The 20,161-nt window shown below is 39.7% G+C and overlaps 1 protein-coding gene across 1 annotated transcript in view; it reads left to right on the top strand.

Annotated features, from left to right (window-relative positions):
• The first annotated feature begins 1,070 nt into the window (after nt 1-1,070).
• slc15a2 (solute carrier family 15 member 2) overlaps nt 1,071-20,161 on the top strand; it is a 21,731-nt gene continuing 2,640 nt past the window's right edge. Inside the window, exons 1-21 of the mRNA XM_040034795.1 lie at nt 1,071-1,179; nt 1,270-1,356; nt 2,902-2,989; nt 4,159-4,300; nt 4,697-4,789; nt 5,157-5,256; nt 5,684-5,774; nt 5,856-5,933; nt 6,890-6,972; nt 7,149-7,232; nt 7,338-7,427; nt 9,640-9,684; nt 9,971-10,006; nt 12,563-12,651; nt 14,361-14,442; nt 14,785-14,910; nt 15,376-15,537; nt 18,212-18,258; nt 18,411-18,518; nt 18,799-18,898; nt 18,977-19,120. Of these exons, the coding sequence (XP_039890729.1) occupies nt 1,348-1,356; nt 2,902-2,989; nt 4,159-4,300; nt 4,697-4,789; nt 5,157-5,256; nt 5,684-5,774; nt 5,856-5,933; nt 6,890-6,972; nt 7,149-7,232; nt 7,338-7,427; nt 9,640-9,684; nt 9,971-10,006; nt 12,563-12,651; nt 14,361-14,442; nt 14,785-14,910; nt 15,376-15,537; nt 18,212-18,258; nt 18,411-18,518; nt 18,799-18,898; nt 18,977-19,120 (1,797 nt within the window). The 5' untranslated portion in view covers nt 1,071-1,179; nt 1,270-1,347. The remainder of the gene's footprint in view (nt 1,180-1,269; nt 1,357-2,901; nt 2,990-4,158; nt 4,301-4,696; nt 4,790-5,156; nt 5,257-5,683; nt 5,775-5,855; nt 5,934-6,889; nt 6,973-7,148; nt 7,233-7,337; nt 7,428-9,639; nt 9,685-9,970; nt 10,007-12,562; nt 12,652-14,360; nt 14,443-14,784; nt 14,911-15,375; nt 15,538-18,211; nt 18,259-18,410; nt 18,519-18,798; nt 18,899-18,976; nt 19,121-20,161) is intronic.

Here is a 20,161-nt window from a genome sequence, read left to right as displayed (position 1 = left end):
AGGAATGCCCAGACCTCTACATTGGAGAGACCAAACAGCCACTTCACAAGCGCATGGCACAACACAGAAGAGCCACCTCCACAGGACAAGACTCAGCAGTCCATCTGCATCTTAAGGATAAAGGACACTCTTTCGAGGATGCCAATGTTCACATTTTGGACAGAGAGGACAGATGGTTTGAAAGAGGAGTGAAAGAAGCATCTATGTCCACTGTGAGCGACCATCTTTGAACAGAGGCGGTGGTTTACGACACCAACTGTCTGCCATCTATAATCCAGTTTTGAGATCCCTTCCCAGACGCCTTAACGCCCACTCACATCCTGGGCCATCTGATCTCAGGAATTCGCATGATAAGGTGGGGCCAGGTTTCACAATGAACTCACCCGAAACTCTGGCTGATTGGGACCCACACCCAGTTTCACACCTTGGCTCAGGCGATTAGAGGATCATCAGGGGGTCCTTTTGTCCCTCTGTGGGGGGAAACTCCCACTAGGTTTATATCTGGGACTCTCCACCATTTGACCTTAGAACTGAAGAAGCTTCTCGGATGAGAGATGAAACGTCTTCAAGTAACTTAAAGAAGTCCAGACGCTTTTCTTTGCAAGCTCCTTTGACTATATATGTGTAAACGACGCATGTCCCCACAATATGAGTAATTCAAGTACACACACACACACACACACACACACCTTTGTGGGGACATGATCGTGGATGAAACAACAACTGCAATTCCTTTGACATCATGCCTTCTCTAGACTTATAGGTTTACCTTTACTATGATTGAATGTCTAAGCCTAACCCTAAAACCCATCCCTCAAACAGCAACTAACTAACACGTGTACTTGGGACACATGTCCACCACCACCGCTGATATTACTCAGGGTGAATAAAAAAGAAATAAATGATACACTCGAAGTCATCCAACCAGGGATATGCGCTTTGACCCGCACATCCATCCCACAGTCAGGTCTGCGGCTGAGTGCAACAACGACTCTATTGTACCAGTAGATCCCGCTTCACTGCAACTTGCGGACCTCCTCCCCCCCCCCCCCCCCCCCCCCCCAAAAAAAAGGGAGTGAAAGGCGTTGTAAATATACGCATATATAAACACTCATCTGCTACCTCCTTTTTAATATTTCACAAAAGACCGAAGTACGGAGGCTCGCTGCTTTTCCTGAGGTGACAAGTCCAGTGTTCTGTGGTGGAATATTAACTTTGAGTGTGCTTTAAGAGTGTAAGTGTCCGAGGTTTTTGCATCTGTGCCTTCAGAGAGCGGAACGGAGTGGGACGGACTTGGATGACAGTGCTGCCGTAAAGATCCCAAACTCTCTCATCTAAAACGACAACATGGGAAAGGTAAACGTGCTGTTTTGTGATATTTTGCGGATCATGCGCTGAGTTGCTCAGTTAGTTTAGTTGTGCATCTCTGATTTTTACCACGCAAAGATGCGTAGTAAAAGAAAAGAAAACAAAAAAAAGAAAAACAAGAAAAGTTGTACGTGGGTTGGAACGCGTACAACTTCCACGTCTGTGGAAATAAAACACGCAAAGATGTGTTGTTGACGTGTATGCGAAGCATGCAGAAGTGGGCTAAGGAGACAGAGGGAAGTCTGCTTTGAGACCAAGCTCTCACTGAAGCTCTATGCTAAATTATTATTGGTAAGATGATGCAACAGGCACCCCCTCCCCTCTAAAACTAAACCCACACTAACTGCTGCTTGGAGAAAGCTGGTGCCACATGTGGCCTGAGCGATTATGTTTTTGGAGATAGCAAATCCAATAAAGGATCATTTTTAATATGCTTACTGTACAGATTTGTTTAATCTCCAGGGGTATCATGCAGAAAATGGACAATATCTACCACGCTTTGATTTTCCTCAGTTGTAGAAAACTGTTGATACAGCGAGGTAAAATTATATATCAGAGGCAAATTGAATGGACATGTTTTCATGCTTTGATTAATTGAAATTAAATGACACCAAAACTGACATGGGGATGGGAGTAAATGTGTTCGCTGTACATTTGGTAAACAAACCCTTAAATTAAGTCTTAGCAATTAAAAAAAAGAAACATTACCAAGTAGGGAGGCACAAGTCTAACTACTCCTAGTAAGTGTTTATCTGCTTGTATACACTGGAGTGACTGTGACTCACTGACTGCCTAAAGCTCACTGAATGAGGCCATGGACCTATGATGATGATGATGTTGATGATGATTAAAACACTGACCTCATATTAATTACATCCAGCTCCAGATCAGTGAGCACATCATTACCAGTAAAATTCTACAGAAGCCTCCATTTTTAGCAGCCGGTTGTGCAAAGTGTTTTACTGCTTGTAGACAGTTTGTATAGAGCTGTAAGTACATGAATCATATACCTTTACATACCAGGGCTACAGCTGATGTGAATGATACGACCTGACAGATGGCCTAAATTGTCAAAATGCACTAAAGCAACAGCGTAAAGTTGCAGATCATTGTTAATCAAAACATCCCACACGGTGTTTAGTTGAATACTAAACATCCACTCCACAAAAATCCACTCAGAACTCAAGCGATGGATATTTTTCTTCATTTTAACTGAGCCTGGTCTCATTAAAGCTTTAAACCTATAAAACTTCTATTTCTGCGTAATGATTAACTTCAGTATCTTGTGAGATTGACTAACAGGAAGAATCTATCAGCTACATTCCTCTCTTTTCATGTCAGAGTATTCTCTGTCAGAGAATAAAACTATTCACTGAATCTGCCAGTTATTGTTTATATTTGACAAAGGTGGGGAAAAAAGATTAGATAGTGGATTCTGGATGTGCTTTTACTTCAGTGTGATTTTTTGGAGAAAATGTGTACTCTTTAAAAAGTGCTGAACTTTGTTCTGTTAATACATTTTGCTTCTTTTAGAAAATTTTTGGGACCAATTACCCAGTCAGCATCTGCTTCATAGTGGTGAATGAATTCTGCGAACGCTTCTCCTACTATGGCATGAAAGGTATGCAAATAAATGCCTGGGCAATGTTACAGTGCAAATCTATATAAAGCCTCAATAAAAGCAAGGTTTTCTAGATTCACAGAGTACTTTTAGCTTGCTACATTACAGATTATGAGTATTATTGGGGTAATATAATAGAGAGGCAACAAATAAGATCTCTCTTGTTCCCTCACACGACCTCACTTATCTCCACAAGTGACAGATTTACTTCAGCCGGATCACACACAAACACACATGTAAATACACCACGCAATTTCCTGCAGGTTTAAGCTGGTGCACTGTGTCCACAGTTTCAGCTACTGAAATTTCTCCTCAATCCGAGTGAACTTAAGACTCGGGGGTTTTATTTAATTATACTGTCTCTAAAATGTGAGAGAATATTAAAAAAATAGACCCCAAATATCTAATTTATTTCAGTCATTAGTAAAAATACCAACGGTATTAATTTTACTAATGAATAAAAGAAGAGAGATCGCATCAGAGAGGTAAGTGGTTTGAAAATAATGGATTACTGATATTCTGTAACCATCAGAATAACCAAGTTGTTTTGGATTTATTCTGGTGGCCTCTACGGTAATTTAAGAGCTACAAGCTAACACAACTGCAGTCTGCCAGGAAATGCCATCTGCTGACGGAGATCAAGAGATGTAGTTGAGTGCTCGGGAAAAGCTAGGACGTCTGTTTTGAATGAAGATGTTGCTTAGTTAACAGTGTGAGTTTTGCAGCACACAAGGTTCATCTTGAACTTTCCCAAGCGACTCTCGTGTCTGTTATGGCTTATTTATTAAGAAAATGTCCCACAGCTTTTTGGTTTTAGGTTAAAATGCCTTAGCTTACCTGAATGACAAACTCAAACCCAGAATGTTTACTTGTGGATCTTCTAAGCTTAAATGTAAGCACAGTGGGTGTCTCCGATTACATTATTTAATGTGATGGTTTAACCAGCTTAAAAAAAAATCTTATAACGGAATATAATCATGTGGTATTGTTGAATTCATGAACTGCGGAGGATTCGCTGAAAGGATTCTGAGTGCAATAATACTTTTAGAATATGACAGTTCATGTTGAAGGCTTACGATGTATTGTGGTGTTTAGGTGTGGGCTTGGGCTTCTCCATCCTGTGAGCTGATTCACAGCTTATGCTTGCTCGTGTGTGTGTGTGATCACAGCATTGCTGACACTCTATTTCCTCACCTACCTGAAATGGGACAAGGACCTCTCCACTGCTGTCTACCATGCTTTCAGCGGCCTCTGCTACTTCACACCCATACTGGGAGCTTTCATTGCTGACTCCTGGCTCGGAAAATACAAGTGAGTCTCTCAGCTGTAAATGCACTAAAGTGTGGATTCAAGCAAATAACAAAAATACATTGTGCAAACTGTGTTCATGTTATGTGGATACTTTCTAAGCTTCTGCCACTGGAAAAAACAAACATTTGTTGCCATCGATAAGTCAAAGATTTGGGTTTTTATCTCAAAACGTCTCACTTCATAGCTCGAAATCTTGACTTATAGCTAGCAAAAAATGTATTTTTCAGTGGTGGAAACAGGCACATTTTATGCGTGTGCAGTATTTCATCATCTCCTTTTAAGCTGCTAGCTTTGCCTGACGTTGCCTGCTACTGGAGATGAATCATTCTGAGCACACATAGAGATTTTGAAGAAGGCCTGAATGCCCTGTACATAATCACAGCTTGCTCCCCACAGGACCATCATCTACCTGTCCATTGTATATGTGATCGGCCATGTGGTCAAGTCGGTTGGAGCCATTCCCACCGTGGGAAGCACCGAATTGCACATGTGAGTTGTCATGAGCTAATTCTATCACTCTGCACAATCACAGCCCAGCACTGTTAGAAGAGGAAGAGGTGAGGAGGTGTAATAATTAATAATCCTTATTGCACTGAAGGAATTTGAGCATTGGTTTCAAAAGTTTTGAATCAGGATAAAATTATTTTTTTGGTCCATGAACGTCATGTCATTGATAAACTGATGCCCATCACAGTTCCCAATGCCATACAGTTTCCCATAGTTTTCACTCAGCAATTCTTTGAGTGCCATTCATCCAATCTCTTCTTTCTTTTCAGCACTGTACTGTCATTAATATACACTGTGTTGTAGTTTGAATCAGCAGTTTGTTTGTGTTTTGTGTCCGTGTGTCCTACAGTGCTCTGTCCATGTCAGGTCTGATACTCATAGCTTTGGGCACCGGAGGGATCAAACCCTGCGTGGCGGCGTTCGGAGGTGACCAGTTTGACGAGGAACATGTAAGCCTTCTTTAGTTTGTGGACGTATTTGTATTATTTTTATCGGTACACCAAGGAAACAAGGTTATCAGAAACCAATCCCAGCTATCTGATAACTTTTATATAATGCCTTTTTTTGAGGCGCGGCTTAGTGATAACTACCTGCCCATCATCAAACATTAGGTACTGAGCCACACATACTTCTCAGAAGTTATCTGTGACATGTAGGAATTGGCAGTTGCTCGCTAACTGCTTTGTTACTGTGTAAAAATAATACTTTAAACTGCAGTGCTAGATTTACTCGGTGTTATTGGTGTCCAAACAGTGTTTAGGACATATCCGAAAACTCCTCTGAGGGCTTATATACTCTTTAACACAACAGTGGTCATGTGGAGTTGTTGTAGCAATGTTAAACTCAGTAAGTGATTATGTTTTTGATCCCTTCTAGACCACAGAGAGGCAGAAGTTCTTCTCTATTTTCTACATGTCCATCAATGCTGGCAGCTTCCTGTCGACTATTATTACACCCATATTGAGAGGTGAGCACATAGTCGTAGTTTTACATGTTACATTATATCCAGTGAGGTCCACTGTGTTAATAACACACACCACTCCTGCAGGTGACGTGAAGTGTTTTGGTGGAGACTGTTATGCTTTGGCCTTTGGGGTTCCTGCAGCCCTGATGGTTGTGGCTTTAGGTGAGTTTCCACCTCAACATTTACAGAGTTTTCTCCAAGTGCTTTTCAAACAGAGCAAGGGATTTTTCAACATAACATTTCTAACTTGACAGTTTTCTTTGGGAAGCATACATTATTTCTGTTGGTGCACAATAACAGAATTATTTCAGGGAAAAAAAATACAAAACACGGTCAGCTCCCTGAAAAACTGACCTTTTTATTTGAGCCATAACACAAACCTCTGCTGTGGCAAGAAAATCTTGTAAAATCAAGTCCCTACATTGTCCACAGTTTTTTTTTTTTTTTAGCCCTTTCTGCTGTTTTTGAAATGCTTTAATCAACTTTTTCACTAACTCAGTATTTAGGCATGAAAATAGTGCCACTAATAGGGACTGAATTCACATGTTGTCCTTCTTCGATTAGAATCTTCAGTTCCATGTTTTTAGCAACGTGTTGCTAAATGCAGTAAGTGTGCTTATGATATCCGATGCTGCAAACGTTGACCTATTTTCAAACCTGCCAGTCGCATTTCGAGATCTGAGCTTTATTCCAGGCTGTGATCAGCATGCTGAGCTTGCGTTTTCACGAGCCGGCCTTACACTTGATCAAGACCCATCCACATTTGTCCTGACAGTCAGTTGTCTCTGCCTCTCGGTCCCCGTCACCCCTGATCCTTATGGGATTCATGCTTAACTGAACCCTCGCTTTGAAAACAAACTGTGATTTAATTCTTGAGAGGTCACAGACAGATCGCAGTGAGGGTGAAGCAGAGGAGGAGCTTTAGTGCTAAAAGCCTGAAGCATGTTTACAACATGGTAGGTTTTATTACCCCAAAGCCTTCATTAGCAGCTGTGAGAGGACAAACCATCCTTAAATAGGTACTCAGTGTTATTTTGGTTGTTCTGACATCAAGGCAATCACTCGCTGTGATCTTCACTCAAACAAGTCCAGTCTGACTCTTCATTTATCGCACACAGTTGTCTTCATTGCTGGCAGCAGTCTGTACAAGAGAACTCCACCCCAGGGAAACGTCCTTTGGGAAGTCTGCAATTGCATCGGGGTGAGTAATCCCATACTTCTCCCTCGACTTATCTGAGAGCTGAAGTGCAAGCACATTGATTTACTGCTTTTTACTGCCAAGAATCATTAAGAAAGATATGAATTTCACACTTCGGGGTTTCTGTCTGTGTTGCACACACTCCATTTTCATTCCAATTATTTACCTTTGGCCTACAGTTTGCACTTAAAAATCGTTGGAACAAATCAAAACATGACCCACCGAAAAAGCACTGGTTGGACTGGGCTGAGGAGAAGTACTCGGTAACGTCAGCGAACTCCTTCTATTAATTCATTGATGCGTAGAAGTTTTTTAAAAGTCATCTAACCAGTGTGTGTTTGTTTGCGCGCGCGTGTTTTATTTTACAGATGCGTCTGATTCAGGAGATAAAGATGGTTTTGCGAGTTCTGGTGCTCTACATCCCCCTCCCAATGTTCTGGGCTCTCTTTGATCAGCAGGTAAGACAAAATAATAAATAATAATAAACTTAACTTGTAAAACAGAGTTACTTTTACATAATGCAATAACAAGTCATAATCCAAAATCAAAAAGACAACTACACACAAATAAAATAACCAAAAACAGAAGACATTAAACCTTAACAGTGTGAATATTATGACAGGTAAGATAAATAAATACATTTATAAGAATGAATGAATTTATTTACCGATTTAAAAGTAGTTGCTGGAGAAATCCACAGCTCTAACACAAACTGTCCTTCTGTAATGAGCGTGCAGGAACAGATAAAATGTGTCTGAGGTGCGAGTAAATCTGTGATGTAGGTGTTGTGAACCACTTTTGTGGCCCCGAATGCAAGACTCAGGACACAGGAAATAAAGTCAAAAATCATCTTTTAATGCTGCAAGTTCAATGAAATAAACAGAATCCAAAATATTACAGAATAGGACAATAAAATCTAAATGCCAGATATGTGAACAATGAAATTAAGGACAAGAGGAGTCTGAGACAACATATAAACAAGACAGTAAGGGGAGAGGGAACAGGTGGGGAAATAGCCAAAACTTTCAAAGTGAAGTAAAACCAAATACATGTTTCTGTGCCTGTGAAGGCAACTGTTGGTACCTACAATAATATAGATGAAAGCCCAACAACCAGACGAACAAAGCACTTGGCAACAGTGGGAAGGAAAAACTCCCTTTTAACAGGAAGAGACCTCCGGCTGAATCAGTTTCAGAGAGGCGCAGGCGTGTGGAGCTGAGGGGAGTGAGACACAAGGCTAGACACAGAGTATTGAAATAAAAAAAGGAAGTCACTAAACAAGTAACCACTATCAAGACAGGCTTATCAAGACACAAAAGGATACGTCGAAGGCTAGATTACGCAAGAGATCAGAATATAAAACAGTACTACATATAACACACCTTCAATGACATTACTAAAAGCTTAAAAACTACAGTCCAAAAATGCAAAACCTTGGGTTTAAAAGCCAGAACCATGACAGTAGGTAGCAGCAAGACCATGGAAGACTTTAAAACAGGGGTGGAGAACTCCAGGTCTCGAGGGCCGGTGTCCTGCAGGTTTTAGATCTCACCCTGGGCCAACACACTGGAATCACATGATTAGTTCATTACCAGGCCTCTGGAGAACATCAAGACATGTTGATGTCATTTAGGCATTTAAATCAGCTGTGATGAATCAGGTAGCCAGTGAATCGTAGTGAGGCTGGCAGTGATGCAGTCTTTTGTTTTTGATTTTGTTAGTCTGAACTCATGTGTTTTGAATGAGATTGAGAGGGAAGAGTGATTTTGGTTGGGAAAAAGACATATGAACCTTCACAATGAGCTGCTCTCCATTATGTATCCAAACCCCATACTTTATACACCATGTACTAAAGTTAAATGCCCAATGAAAATAAGCTCCAGGAATGTGATTAGCACATCAGTTCAATTCGGTTTTATTTATATATCGACGAATCACAACAACAGTCGCCTGCATTGTAAGGTAAAGAGCCTACAATAATAAAAAGAAACCCCCCACCAATAAGACGACTCCCTGTGAAGGAGCACTTGGTGACAGTGGGAAGGAAAAACTCCCTTTTAACAGGAAGAACCCTCTGGCTCAGGGAGACTATCTACCGTGACCGGTTGGGGATGAGGGGAAGAAGACAGGACAAAAAAACACACTGTGGAAGAAAGCCAATCATTAATAATAACTAATGATTAAATATTCTTAAGTATTATTTAAATTGTGTTCCACTGTTGTGCTCAGGCCTTTATTTCCAGTTTAAGCAACATTTACAGTCACAGCTTTTACTTACTTTTTAATCAAAAAGAAAAACTTGCCTCAGTTCCCTTCCTACTTGGACAGACTGCATTCTGTGTCAGCACAAGATCAAGGTCTTGTGGCGAAACTTTCTTGCAAAATCCCATAAGTGTCTGTTATGTTCTCCTCTGACCAACAGTCAACACAATCATCTGATTATAGAAAAACCTCAAAGCCACATTCAACATTCCTGTTTCTCCTTCCTCCTGTATCCGTTTCTTCCTGTAATTCGACTGATTTAAAACTGATTCCTTAGAGGAGATGTCAGAAATACACTATCCCTTCATTATTATTATTATTATTGTCCCTTCCAGGGAAAATGAGGAAATCCCATCTGCTGTGCCCTAAACAAATTTGACAGTAACAGATGTCTTTTCTTTATTGCAGGGTTCCCGCTGGACACTTCAAGCCACGAGGATGAACCTGGCTTTTGTAAGACCTTACTTACGTGAAGTAATGGTGTCAAGATGTTAAAAAGCTGATGCTGTATTTTCACATTGTTATCAGTGGGCTGGTTTAGATTAGCATCTGATATCACAAACAGTCTTTAGAAGAGAACTTTTCTTTGTTAGGGTGTTGCTGCAATTTATCATTTTATTCTAGTAAATAACATTGTTTATGGCTCGTTATCAAGTCAAAAAATCATCAACTCATCAAGTTTAGATTTATAAAGATAAAGTTTAAGTGTCTCTCCTGTCTTTGTCTTCTTTTATTATAGGGAAACTCCTTCGCTATTAAGCCTGACCAAATGCAGGTATGTGCAGCTTATTTGGCTCTTGCTGGGATGCAAATTGTGCGCAGTCTCTGCTAATCTAAAAAAGCAATAAAGAACGGCAGAAAGTCCAGAGAAAAGCAGAAAATGATTGTGATGGATGCAGATTTCTTAGCATATACTTGTAACAGTACTGATATATGTGTATGTATATGACCCAAAGTAGTTTTCCAATGGTTTAGCAAGCGAACACACTGTGTTTCAATGCTAATTTTTACCTTTGGAAATGGGTTAAGTTAAATTTACTGTATATTGCAAGGATTCAGTATTTTATTTATCACTGGGTAAATTGTAAACTGCTGACAACTGAAAAACATGCTTTTCTGGCTGATCAGCATATTTGAATTTCAGTAAGAATGATAGATATTTTAATGTATTGTGGCTTTTTAAAAACATTTCATGGTGCTCTATGCAGTCCCCTGAAAAACTAAGTACACCCTTACAGTTTCTGTAGATATTAAGAGGGTAAACAGCAGCCAGGTGCTGCTAATCAAATGCACTTAATTCATCATGAACAAGTGTGAACACTTCTATGGAAGCAGAAGTGTTGGCAGTTTGCTGCTCTGGAGCTCTGTTAACACAATACCACAGCCTTCCCAGGAGTGGAAAATCCAAGAGCTACATTTCCGACTCTGTTTGCATGGAGTCTGTTAGCATGCTAGTTAGCATGCTAGATGCTAAAGTTCATCACAGTGCTGGCTTGTTTGTAAGGGTGGCCAGGAAAATGGCAACATGACTTAGGTTTGCAAAGTTGCATCTGGAGAAAACTCAAGAACAATGGAGCAATGTCCTTTGGATAGTGGAAGTAATGCATAGCTCCATGTTTGGTGAAGATTTTAAAAAAGGGACAAACACTTCATTCGAACTATGTTGATGGTGGGGTGATGATTTTGGCTTGTTTTCCAGCCACAGGACTTGGACACCTTGCAGTCACTGAGTCAGCCATGAACTCCTGTGTATACCAAAGTATTCCAGAGTGAAATATGAGGCCATCACCCTAACAGCTAAAGCTTTGCCCAAAATAGCCCATGTAACAGCACAATGACCCCAAGCACAGCAGAATGACTGAAAAAGAAAAGAATCAATGTGTTGAAATGGTCCCGTCAACCCGATTGAAATGACTGTGGTGGAACCTTAAATGAGAGTTGTGCAAAAACTAATGCCCACAAACCTCAATAAATGGAAACAACACTGTAAAGAAGAGTCCTCCAAAATTCACCCACAATGTTGTGTTAATGATGAGAGGCTGATAAAGTACAGAAAACCATTACTAAAGGTGGTTCTGCATACTACTGAATCATGGGGTGGACTTAGCTTTTCTCAGGACTTCATAGAGAGCTGTGAAAACTTTATTTTCACATGAATGTATGTGATTAGTGTCTCCTCCTCTTTTTTGTTTGTGGCAGTTTATCATGTCATAGTTACAGTCACAGTTTTTTCCTGCTAAGAAAAGCAGTAAAAGATGGTGACATGTTAATCTGCACTTGACCATTGGTCATGGCCTTCATTGCAGCCTTTATGGTCACTGGATAAATGCCAGACTCAATTTTTTTCTTTTCATTTATTTAAAAGGGACAACACCGTTTGACATATTTCCAATACAGAGCAAGAAATTGATGTGCTGCATTTAGAGTTTATAGCTCGTCCCTTATCCACTGAACTGGATTTCTATCCATTAGTTTCAGAATTTGGTTGTATAAAGGTGTCAGATGCTTAAATATAGACGGTGGTGCTTAGGCAATATGAAAAATTAGAAAATATCATCGAATGGATAAATAAACGAGCTGCTGAAACGGGCGTGTGGTGTTGAAGTTCATAGTCAAAATTTATGGTTGAAAGTGATTGTAGTTTTCATTGCTAAAACATTAGTAGTTTAAACTACAAACTAGTTACAGCCACACTGTCATTACAGCCAAAAATAAACCAAAGCCATCAGGAAAAATTAAAATGTTTCTTTTTATCTCCAGTGTCAGCAGGCACTGTGGATGTCATGAGTGAGGCTTACCATGTGAGCCTTGCATTGCAGCTTCACTTATGCCAGTAAAGAGCATTACACAACTTGACTATAAAGTGTTAATGGTTACCGTGTTTTTAAGCTTTACGATTTAAAGACTAAGCATAAAAAAGAGCTTCATGTTGTTCTGATATAAACAACCCGAGACTCTCTCCCTCGTAGTCTCTGTTAGGTTTCAAAGCCAGTGTGCTTGAATACAGCACCATAATTGATGGAGTGTCCTGCGCAGCTGTTATATATTTCTAATGCAGAACCTACCAGCTAATCTAAGGCACAGATTTTAAACATCCAGTGAAAAGAAGCATCTCTCAAGTCCCCTCACTAATGAAGACCAATGTTTGACTAGGCTGTGATGAGGCTATTTTCATGAAAACACTTTTATGGTTCTTCTTCACTGCCATCTCTTTACAAGCAACACCGAATCAGAATCTCTCTTTATTGACGCAACATTTATGATTTTATGGACTCTACAGAGCTTTTATAGAGTCGTTAAAAGACTAATTTTCCTCCCCCTTGTTGTCTAGATGTTGAATGCTCTGCTGATTCTTGTCTTTGTGCCTATCTTTGACCTCATCATATATCCGCTCGTTAGACTCTGCGGACTCAAGATCACGTGAGTAGTGGATTTTTTTGGCTTTGTTTTGTACTGCCACCTTTATTTCATTCAGGATCATCTTGTAATCTCGTAAAATGGAAAAAATGAAGCATGTGATTCCACATATATTTCCCAGGATTATGCCTTAGAAAAGAAAGTTAACGATTGAGGGAAGTGTCTGTAAACACATTTACAAATGAATGTTTAATGAATGTTAAACATTTACTTTTAAACCCGACTCCAAAGTACTTCTCACAGTGTAAATATGAATTTCCATACTTGTTTCTCAGGTAGGGAAATTCACAGGGTCCAGAGAGTGTTAGTCAAAGCCATCTTTATTCATTCGACACGCATCACACCACAACTTCTCGACCCTCTCCAAACCCTGATTCCTCGTGTTTTAACATGGGGAATTGAGGATGTCACGCAGGTGCATCCGCCCTCCCTGCACGGCACCGCACACCACGCCCCACCACATTACGTTTTTGGTCGCATTAGCATGCATGTGTGTAATCATTCTACTTGTGTGCACGATAGCTCATAAAGTTTTGAATGATTTCTGATAAATCTTTGTAAGCATATAGAGTGAGGTCATATTAACAATTCATTAAAATTTGACTTTATATCAACCAACATCTTCAAGGTCAACTATTAGTTAAAAACTGACATAAAAACCTTATAACCTGTAAGTATAAAGAGACGGTGGTTCTAGTGAAATGTGTAATGTTGACATATAGAAAGTACTGCAAAAGGATTTAAAATATCAAGTAACATTTGACCTCTGGCCTCTCCTTCAAGATTATTAGGTTGATTTGAAAAAAACATAATAACGCTGTATAGAGCAATTTAAAACTGTGTTTCTTACCGCCATCCAGCCTATCCAAGCTGCCATAGGCCATCGTTTGTACTAACAACATATAGGCATATATGTAACTGTTCCCACAAAGTTGGCAGCATTAAACTGTCCAAAATGTCTCAGTATGCTGAGGCATTAAGAGTTCCCTTTACTGGAACTAAGGGGTGAAGCCCAGCTGCTGAAAAACAACCCCACACCATAATCCTCCCTCCTTGGAGTCAGACAAGTACTGTTCTCCTGGTAAGAGCCAAACTCAGAGTCGTCCATCGGATTGCCAGACGGAGAAGTGTGATTCGTGATTCGAGATCACGTCTCCACTGCTCCAAAGTCCAGTGGCAGCATGCTTTACACCAATGCATCCAATCCGATTTTTTTTTGTCGTGCAAAGCTGAGAAAGAAATTCAAGCTCACACATCAGTAAAAGCATTTTGCATGATCCATATACAGACACAGGAAAATAGAAATGCTTGGCAAAAACAGGATAATGTGAACATTTTAGGCTTCCCAAAGTTTCCCAAATCATATTCTTAGTGGACCAATTTTCTTTTTAGGAGATCCTGACTTTCTGGAGTTTGCACCCAAGTGACGTAACACTTCTGAGAGTATCCCAACAATCAGATGATCCCCAATGAGCAAGGAGTTGGTGACAATAGAAAACAAGAACTCCCTTTTAACATTAGGACCAGACTTAGGGATGCACAGCCATAACAAGGAAATAATGCAACAGAAAGTTTGTCAGGGAGGACACTGTTGTGGAAATAACCCTTCTGATAAAATGATAAAGCCACGCTTTCAGAATATTTTAAAAAGCAGTGAAAAACAGGTAAAGGTATTACTGTAACTGTTGGGCACCAACTCTCTCTGTTTTCAGACCTCTGAGGAAAATGGCCATGGGAATGGTGTTTGCAGCCCTGGCCTTCGGAGCAGCCACTCTGGTGGAGGTGAACGTTGTGGTACGTATGAGCAGCAATCATAGTGATTGCATCTTGCTACAGAAAAGCACTCACACTCGGCAAAACCCTTACTGCTCATGTTTCCAGGAAAACCTGAATGTGTACAGTTCAGATGTATAATCATAATGGTAGCTTGCAGTTTTAAAGTTTGGATGCCAAAACTTAACAGTATCTTTTTGCTGATATTAAGTACATTTGCTTTTTCTAGCATGCCCACCTGAATCTTATACTTTAACTGTTTTATTGTTGATTTTATCTCATAGTGATTGTCTGACTGGTCAAAAAGTGTTTTCGCTGATATTTTTCCATCACTGTGCTCTGATTTGCTTTTCTCTCTAATAGAAAACTGTGGTGAATCCTGCACCTGCAGGGAAGTGTCTCTTGCAGGTTGTCAACCTTGCTAAAGATGATGTCAGTCTGAAGGCTCCTGGCACCGATCTGTTTCTACAGTCAATCAAGTACCTTGAGGTAAGAAGAGTGCAGGTGGCTAAACTTCTCATAATTTTCACTGTGGCTCAAGGCGAATAGAATTAAAAACCACATTTCCCTGTCGTTCACATGTACAGTGGATTTTTCTTTGCATAATTGTCAGGCGTGTAGGCTGACCATTTTTCAGAGATCCACGTATGTATGAGTGTGTGTGTTCTCCAGGTTTCTTACCCCTTTAACTTTGGCCTGCTGCAATTAGAAGTGTGTGTACCTTTTGAAAAAGCAGACATGTACGAAACAATAAATAAACAGAATTCAACTAGTAATACATGTAAGAAGAGATAAGACAAAACTAAAACTCAGTATGCCGTTAACAGTGAAAATGCTATTTTAACTTTGATTGAGCTGTTCTACAGAAACAAGAGATTTCATAACTTCATTCTGGCAAATGAGTAAGTTTATAATTCAATTTTCTAAAAACATTAACTCTCTGGCTTCTCTCAGGACCCTCCTGGTTATGAGACTGTTCCACTGTCCAACGGGGAGCTGAATCTTGAAGTCACTGTAGTCAATGGAGGAAACTTTTCGGCTACCCAGAAGGTTGAAGAGAAAAAGGCCTACAGTGTCATCATTTACCCCGACGCTACTGGAATCACCTACACATTAGTGAGTGTTCCTACGAGCTGTTACCACATCTTCACTTTTTTTTCCCAACACTGTTGACTATTGAGAATTAAATAAGCAATGAGTACAGTTTGGTTTTAAAAGTATTTTTAAAAATCGACATGAGGTCAGCGCTCTGATCCAGAAAGCAGGTTCAACAAACTCTGAGTCTGATCATAAACTCTGTGTTGGGAAACCGAGTTTCCTGTTCCAGTTAAATCAACTCAACTGTGAGTCAAGCATGTGCGTGTGTAGCGAGAGAAAGGCGTCATCAATGGAACTCTGATTCCATGATTCACCATGGCAACGGGTATATACAGAGCAGAGCCTACAATTTAACGTAGTTGGCCGAGAAATATGAATGAGCGTCACTGTGGACGAGAGAGGAGAAAAGATCCCGTCATCATTTCCCAACTTGAATTTTCTTAACATTTAAATTTTAAATTGAATTATTCGTGTCAACGGCTGGAAGGGCGGTTTGTTTGAGGAGCGGACAGAAAAGCAGACGACCGAGAGACAGGATGACAGGATTTAACAAAAAGCAAGCGTTTGTTCAGGCTGATAACTAAACACAAAAGCAAAAGGCAGAGGCAAAAACTAAACGTTACGTTGAACTGGAAAAACTAAAACTATGCATGAAAACCATAACATGAACATAAGGATGAGGATGAAGAAAAACCAACACTTGAGAAACATGAAATCCATAGACATGACGGAAAGAAAGCAAACGACCTGACAATGAATAAAGGGAGACAGAGGACTTAAATACACAGCAGGGTAATGAGGGAAGCGGAAACACAGCTGACACAAATGAACATGACACCACAGGGGAAGCAAAACGAGACACACTGAACATGGAACACAAGACCTTCAAAATAAAACAGGAAACATGACTTAAACACCTGGACCAGACAACATGGAAACAAACGTAAGTAAACATACAGTCAATGCTATAAATGAATTAATACTAAATAATAGAAAACTAAAACATACCAACACAAAGAATTCACAGAAAATCCATAATCTCAAAAATGCTGGGTCATAGACCGAGCCCCCTGACGATTTAGCTATAACGTAAGTGGGACAAGCTGTCATCTGCAGCAGGCAGTTTAATTAAAAATGAATCATGGACCTTTGATAATAGGACAACCTATTTTGATCATTTGCAGTGGAAAAGATGTCGAGGTTCAAATTCAAATTTTTAGACGTTTTAAAAAGTTGTTCATTATCGTTTAATGACTGTATTTCAGCGTGTGCGCACATTTAACATGTTGTCAGAACACATTCAAGTTCTCTGAAACTCTGTAAACTACTCTTAGTCCCACTGCACAATCTGAAAGCATTTTAAGGCTCATCTTTACAATCTTGACATCATCTCCAACACGATGCCAATGTTGTCATACATTTTTCCATCAGTGTGACAGATTACAACACAACAGCAAATGATTCTTCAGTGACGAGTGTTTTTTGTGACTAAACCATCATAGTTTTATTTAAACAGTTATTACCACAGGAATGGACGTGAAATATTTAACTGGACATTTCAGGGAACTGGCGAACACATAGACATTTATGCATTTCCATACGTGCTATAATATCAGCTGTCGGTCAGCTGGTTCAGGTGCAACAGAAGAGGAAGAGTCAGAGAGAAATGATCCATTTAAATGAAATCTCCTTGTGGAAGAGAAACCCCAGAGTTGCCATCATCTTGTGGTTGTGGAGTTAGATGTGTCTGCTCGATCACAATAAACACACTAAGCAGACAAGTCCACTTAGCAGTTTGGTGCACCTGGTTCACACTGAGGTCAGTTAGTAAAGAAAGGCAAAAATACAAATGCAGAAATTCAGATTAAGCTGTTTTATTGTGAGACTTGGTAACAGGAGATTAATACATCGGCACCATAGGTACATCATAACCACAGATCATTCTAAAAACCTACGCAGAACAGAATAAATCTTTATTGTCACTTTTACAAGAACAATGATAGACAGTTAGGCTAGGTAGATTTTTATATTAAAATTCATATTTTATTTATTAAAATTCCATTAGAATAAGTTAAAGAGGTAGTGCAAATTGAGTAAGATGGTTGCATTATAATAAATATGGTTTATAAACACAGTGGAAATGTTAACAGCACAGTTAACCTTCAATTAAGGTGGAGGTAGGGCATCTTTGACAGCCTGTGGGTAGAAACTTTTATTGAGTCTGGGGGGGGGGGGGGGGGGTGAATCTGCATGCCAATAATAATCACATTAACGTCAGAATAAGGAATTATATTATTAATAGCCTAAGTGTAAGGAATCACAGATGTCCGCAAATTCCTGGAGATTGCAAAAACTTGAAATTCTCAAGCGAAAATTTACAAAGAAGTGGAATATGTTTGAATAAAAACAAAAGCAAAAAGAGCGACCCAGGATTTGTTTCCATCATGGCTGCCACAACCACAAGCCAATGAACACATAATGCACCAGCACTCAGTGGTTAGGTCGTTGGCTCTACAAAGATTCACCACAGAAGTCTAAATCAGCTGTAAGAAGCTGAAGGATTACACAGACTCTCTATGAACGCTAATCTCCATTAATATTTATACAAGTTTCTAAAGAATTCCCTTGAGTCTAAATTGAAAATATGGCATAAATTACAAATAGCAGGTGTTGATGTTTTTTAATCTTTCAGGTAGAAGATCACATAACAAAAAACGAAGAAGGGAATCCATTATTGAGGTAAAACCTTTTTTTACCTCGAGGCTGTTGCTAAGCTTTTGTGCTTAAGCTGTAAAGCATCTGAATCTGCTTGTTCCCCTGCTGCTTTAAAATATAGGTCAACCTGGAATAATGAGGTTTGCTCACGAGTTCTCCTGGTTCATATTTAACAGGTTCCTCAACACACAGCCGGAGGCCTTAAACGTAACGGTGGGAGATAATAATTTCTACATGTCCTCCGGGTACAATGTGACTCATAACAAGACCGTGCAGCGGGGCGAGTAAGTTGGACTTTTGGGAAGTGGTGGTCAAAACTGGAAGGAAAAGCCCTAATGCCAAATATCTGCTAAGCTTTTCCCAACCTCACAAAAAAGCTAAAACAAGAGACATCACTTTTTTCATAATTCCATGTCCAAAGAGATCATAATGTTGAAGCTGTGATTTTTTTTTGTTTTGTTTAAAGCAACAAACAGTGTTAATATCAACGTATATCTTGTTAGTTAAATCATGCTGTTTGATTTTTTTCCTCTAATTCACGTACCTCTTCTGCCCTCTGGACAGATACACTGATGTCACCTGCATTTCAAACTCAGGAAAGACCTCTAAACTTAACCTGGGCCTGCTGGACTTTGGCGCGTGTTACACTGTCATTCTCACAGAGGTCAGGATGCTTTCTAACAACTTCATTTAGTCATCACAGATCATAGCAGTTTTACAGCCCTTCTGTGTCCCTTCTCAGGAGGCGGGTAAAATTGTGCCTCACAAGATCGAGGATGTGAAAGCCAACAATGTGCACATTGCCTATCAGATCCCACAGTACATCCTCATCACTGCTGGAGAGGTCATGTTCTCCATCACTGGCCTGGAGTTCTCCTACTCACAGGTGAAGTGATACACGCTACCTATCAGGATTACCTGTACTCTTAATGTTCCACTGAAAATCTTTGTTTGGAATATTAAACACTGAAAGCTTTTTGGCTTCAAAGAAAAAGGTTTTCAAGGACAGTAGCTTCCAACCAGGAAAATTCTCCAAACTGGAATACATCTGGTTGGAAAAAAGGGAAAATTGTCTTACAACACTTTTGTCCATATTAGCAAACACAGGAAGCTTTATACTTATACTTAGCTTTAAACTGTAGCACTTAGATGTATTAGCCCAGTACTGGTCCGTGAGTCGTTTGGTACCAGGCCGTGAGAGTTGAGGTTCGGGTGTGAAATGTATGGTTTTCAGGGTTTTTATCGGTTTTTAGCGTTATTTTGTTATCGTTTTTGTCGTTTGCTTGGTTTTTCTGGGTTGTTTCACGTGTGTTATGAATAAATCTTCTTTTTTGGTACCGGTACTAGTTTTATTTTGTTGTATTTATCTGCGACACCTTAAAGGCCGGTCCGTGAAAATATTGTTGGGCATAAACCGGCCCGTAGCGCAAAAAAGGTAGGGGTATAAAAATGTGAATTCAGTTGAAAAAGGTTTTTTAAACCAATGTTTTTGACCGATTTTGGAAATATTTGTGGTTTCATGACAGGTGGGCTAATAAAATTTGTTAAGCAATTTGAATAGAAATTCTTACTGAAGCAGAGTATGATGATGTAAAGCATTTAGCTACCTTTTTATTCCAATGTAATGGCCATAAAGCTGACATCCACTAGCTCGCTGTGTCAGAGGAATGCTGCGTTTCAGAGCAACCTGTGACATTAAAGACTGATAAACAAGACACAGGTTTTTAGAAGAGCTGTTTATTAAAGATCCCATGAAATTGGAATTTTCTGTAGAAATACTTAGAAAACAGTGCGTTTACTATTAAAATTTTAATCCACTGAACGTTGCCCAAGGAAGTGATTTCCCCTCCAGATCTGTTTCTGTCATATTATTAAGATGTCAAATTCCTACTTCACGAATCAATGAAATATGTGTACAGTCCCAGGG

This window comes from Simochromis diagramma, unplaced genomic scaffold, assembly GCF_900408965.1.
Source record: "Simochromis diagramma unplaced genomic scaffold, fSimDia1.1 OVJJ01000091.1, whole genome shotgun sequence".
In the NCBI taxonomy this organism is placed as follows: domain Eukaryota; kingdom Metazoa; phylum Chordata; class Actinopteri; order Cichliformes; family Cichlidae; genus Simochromis; species Simochromis diagramma.
This window is presented reverse-complemented; position numbering and strand designations above follow the sequence as displayed.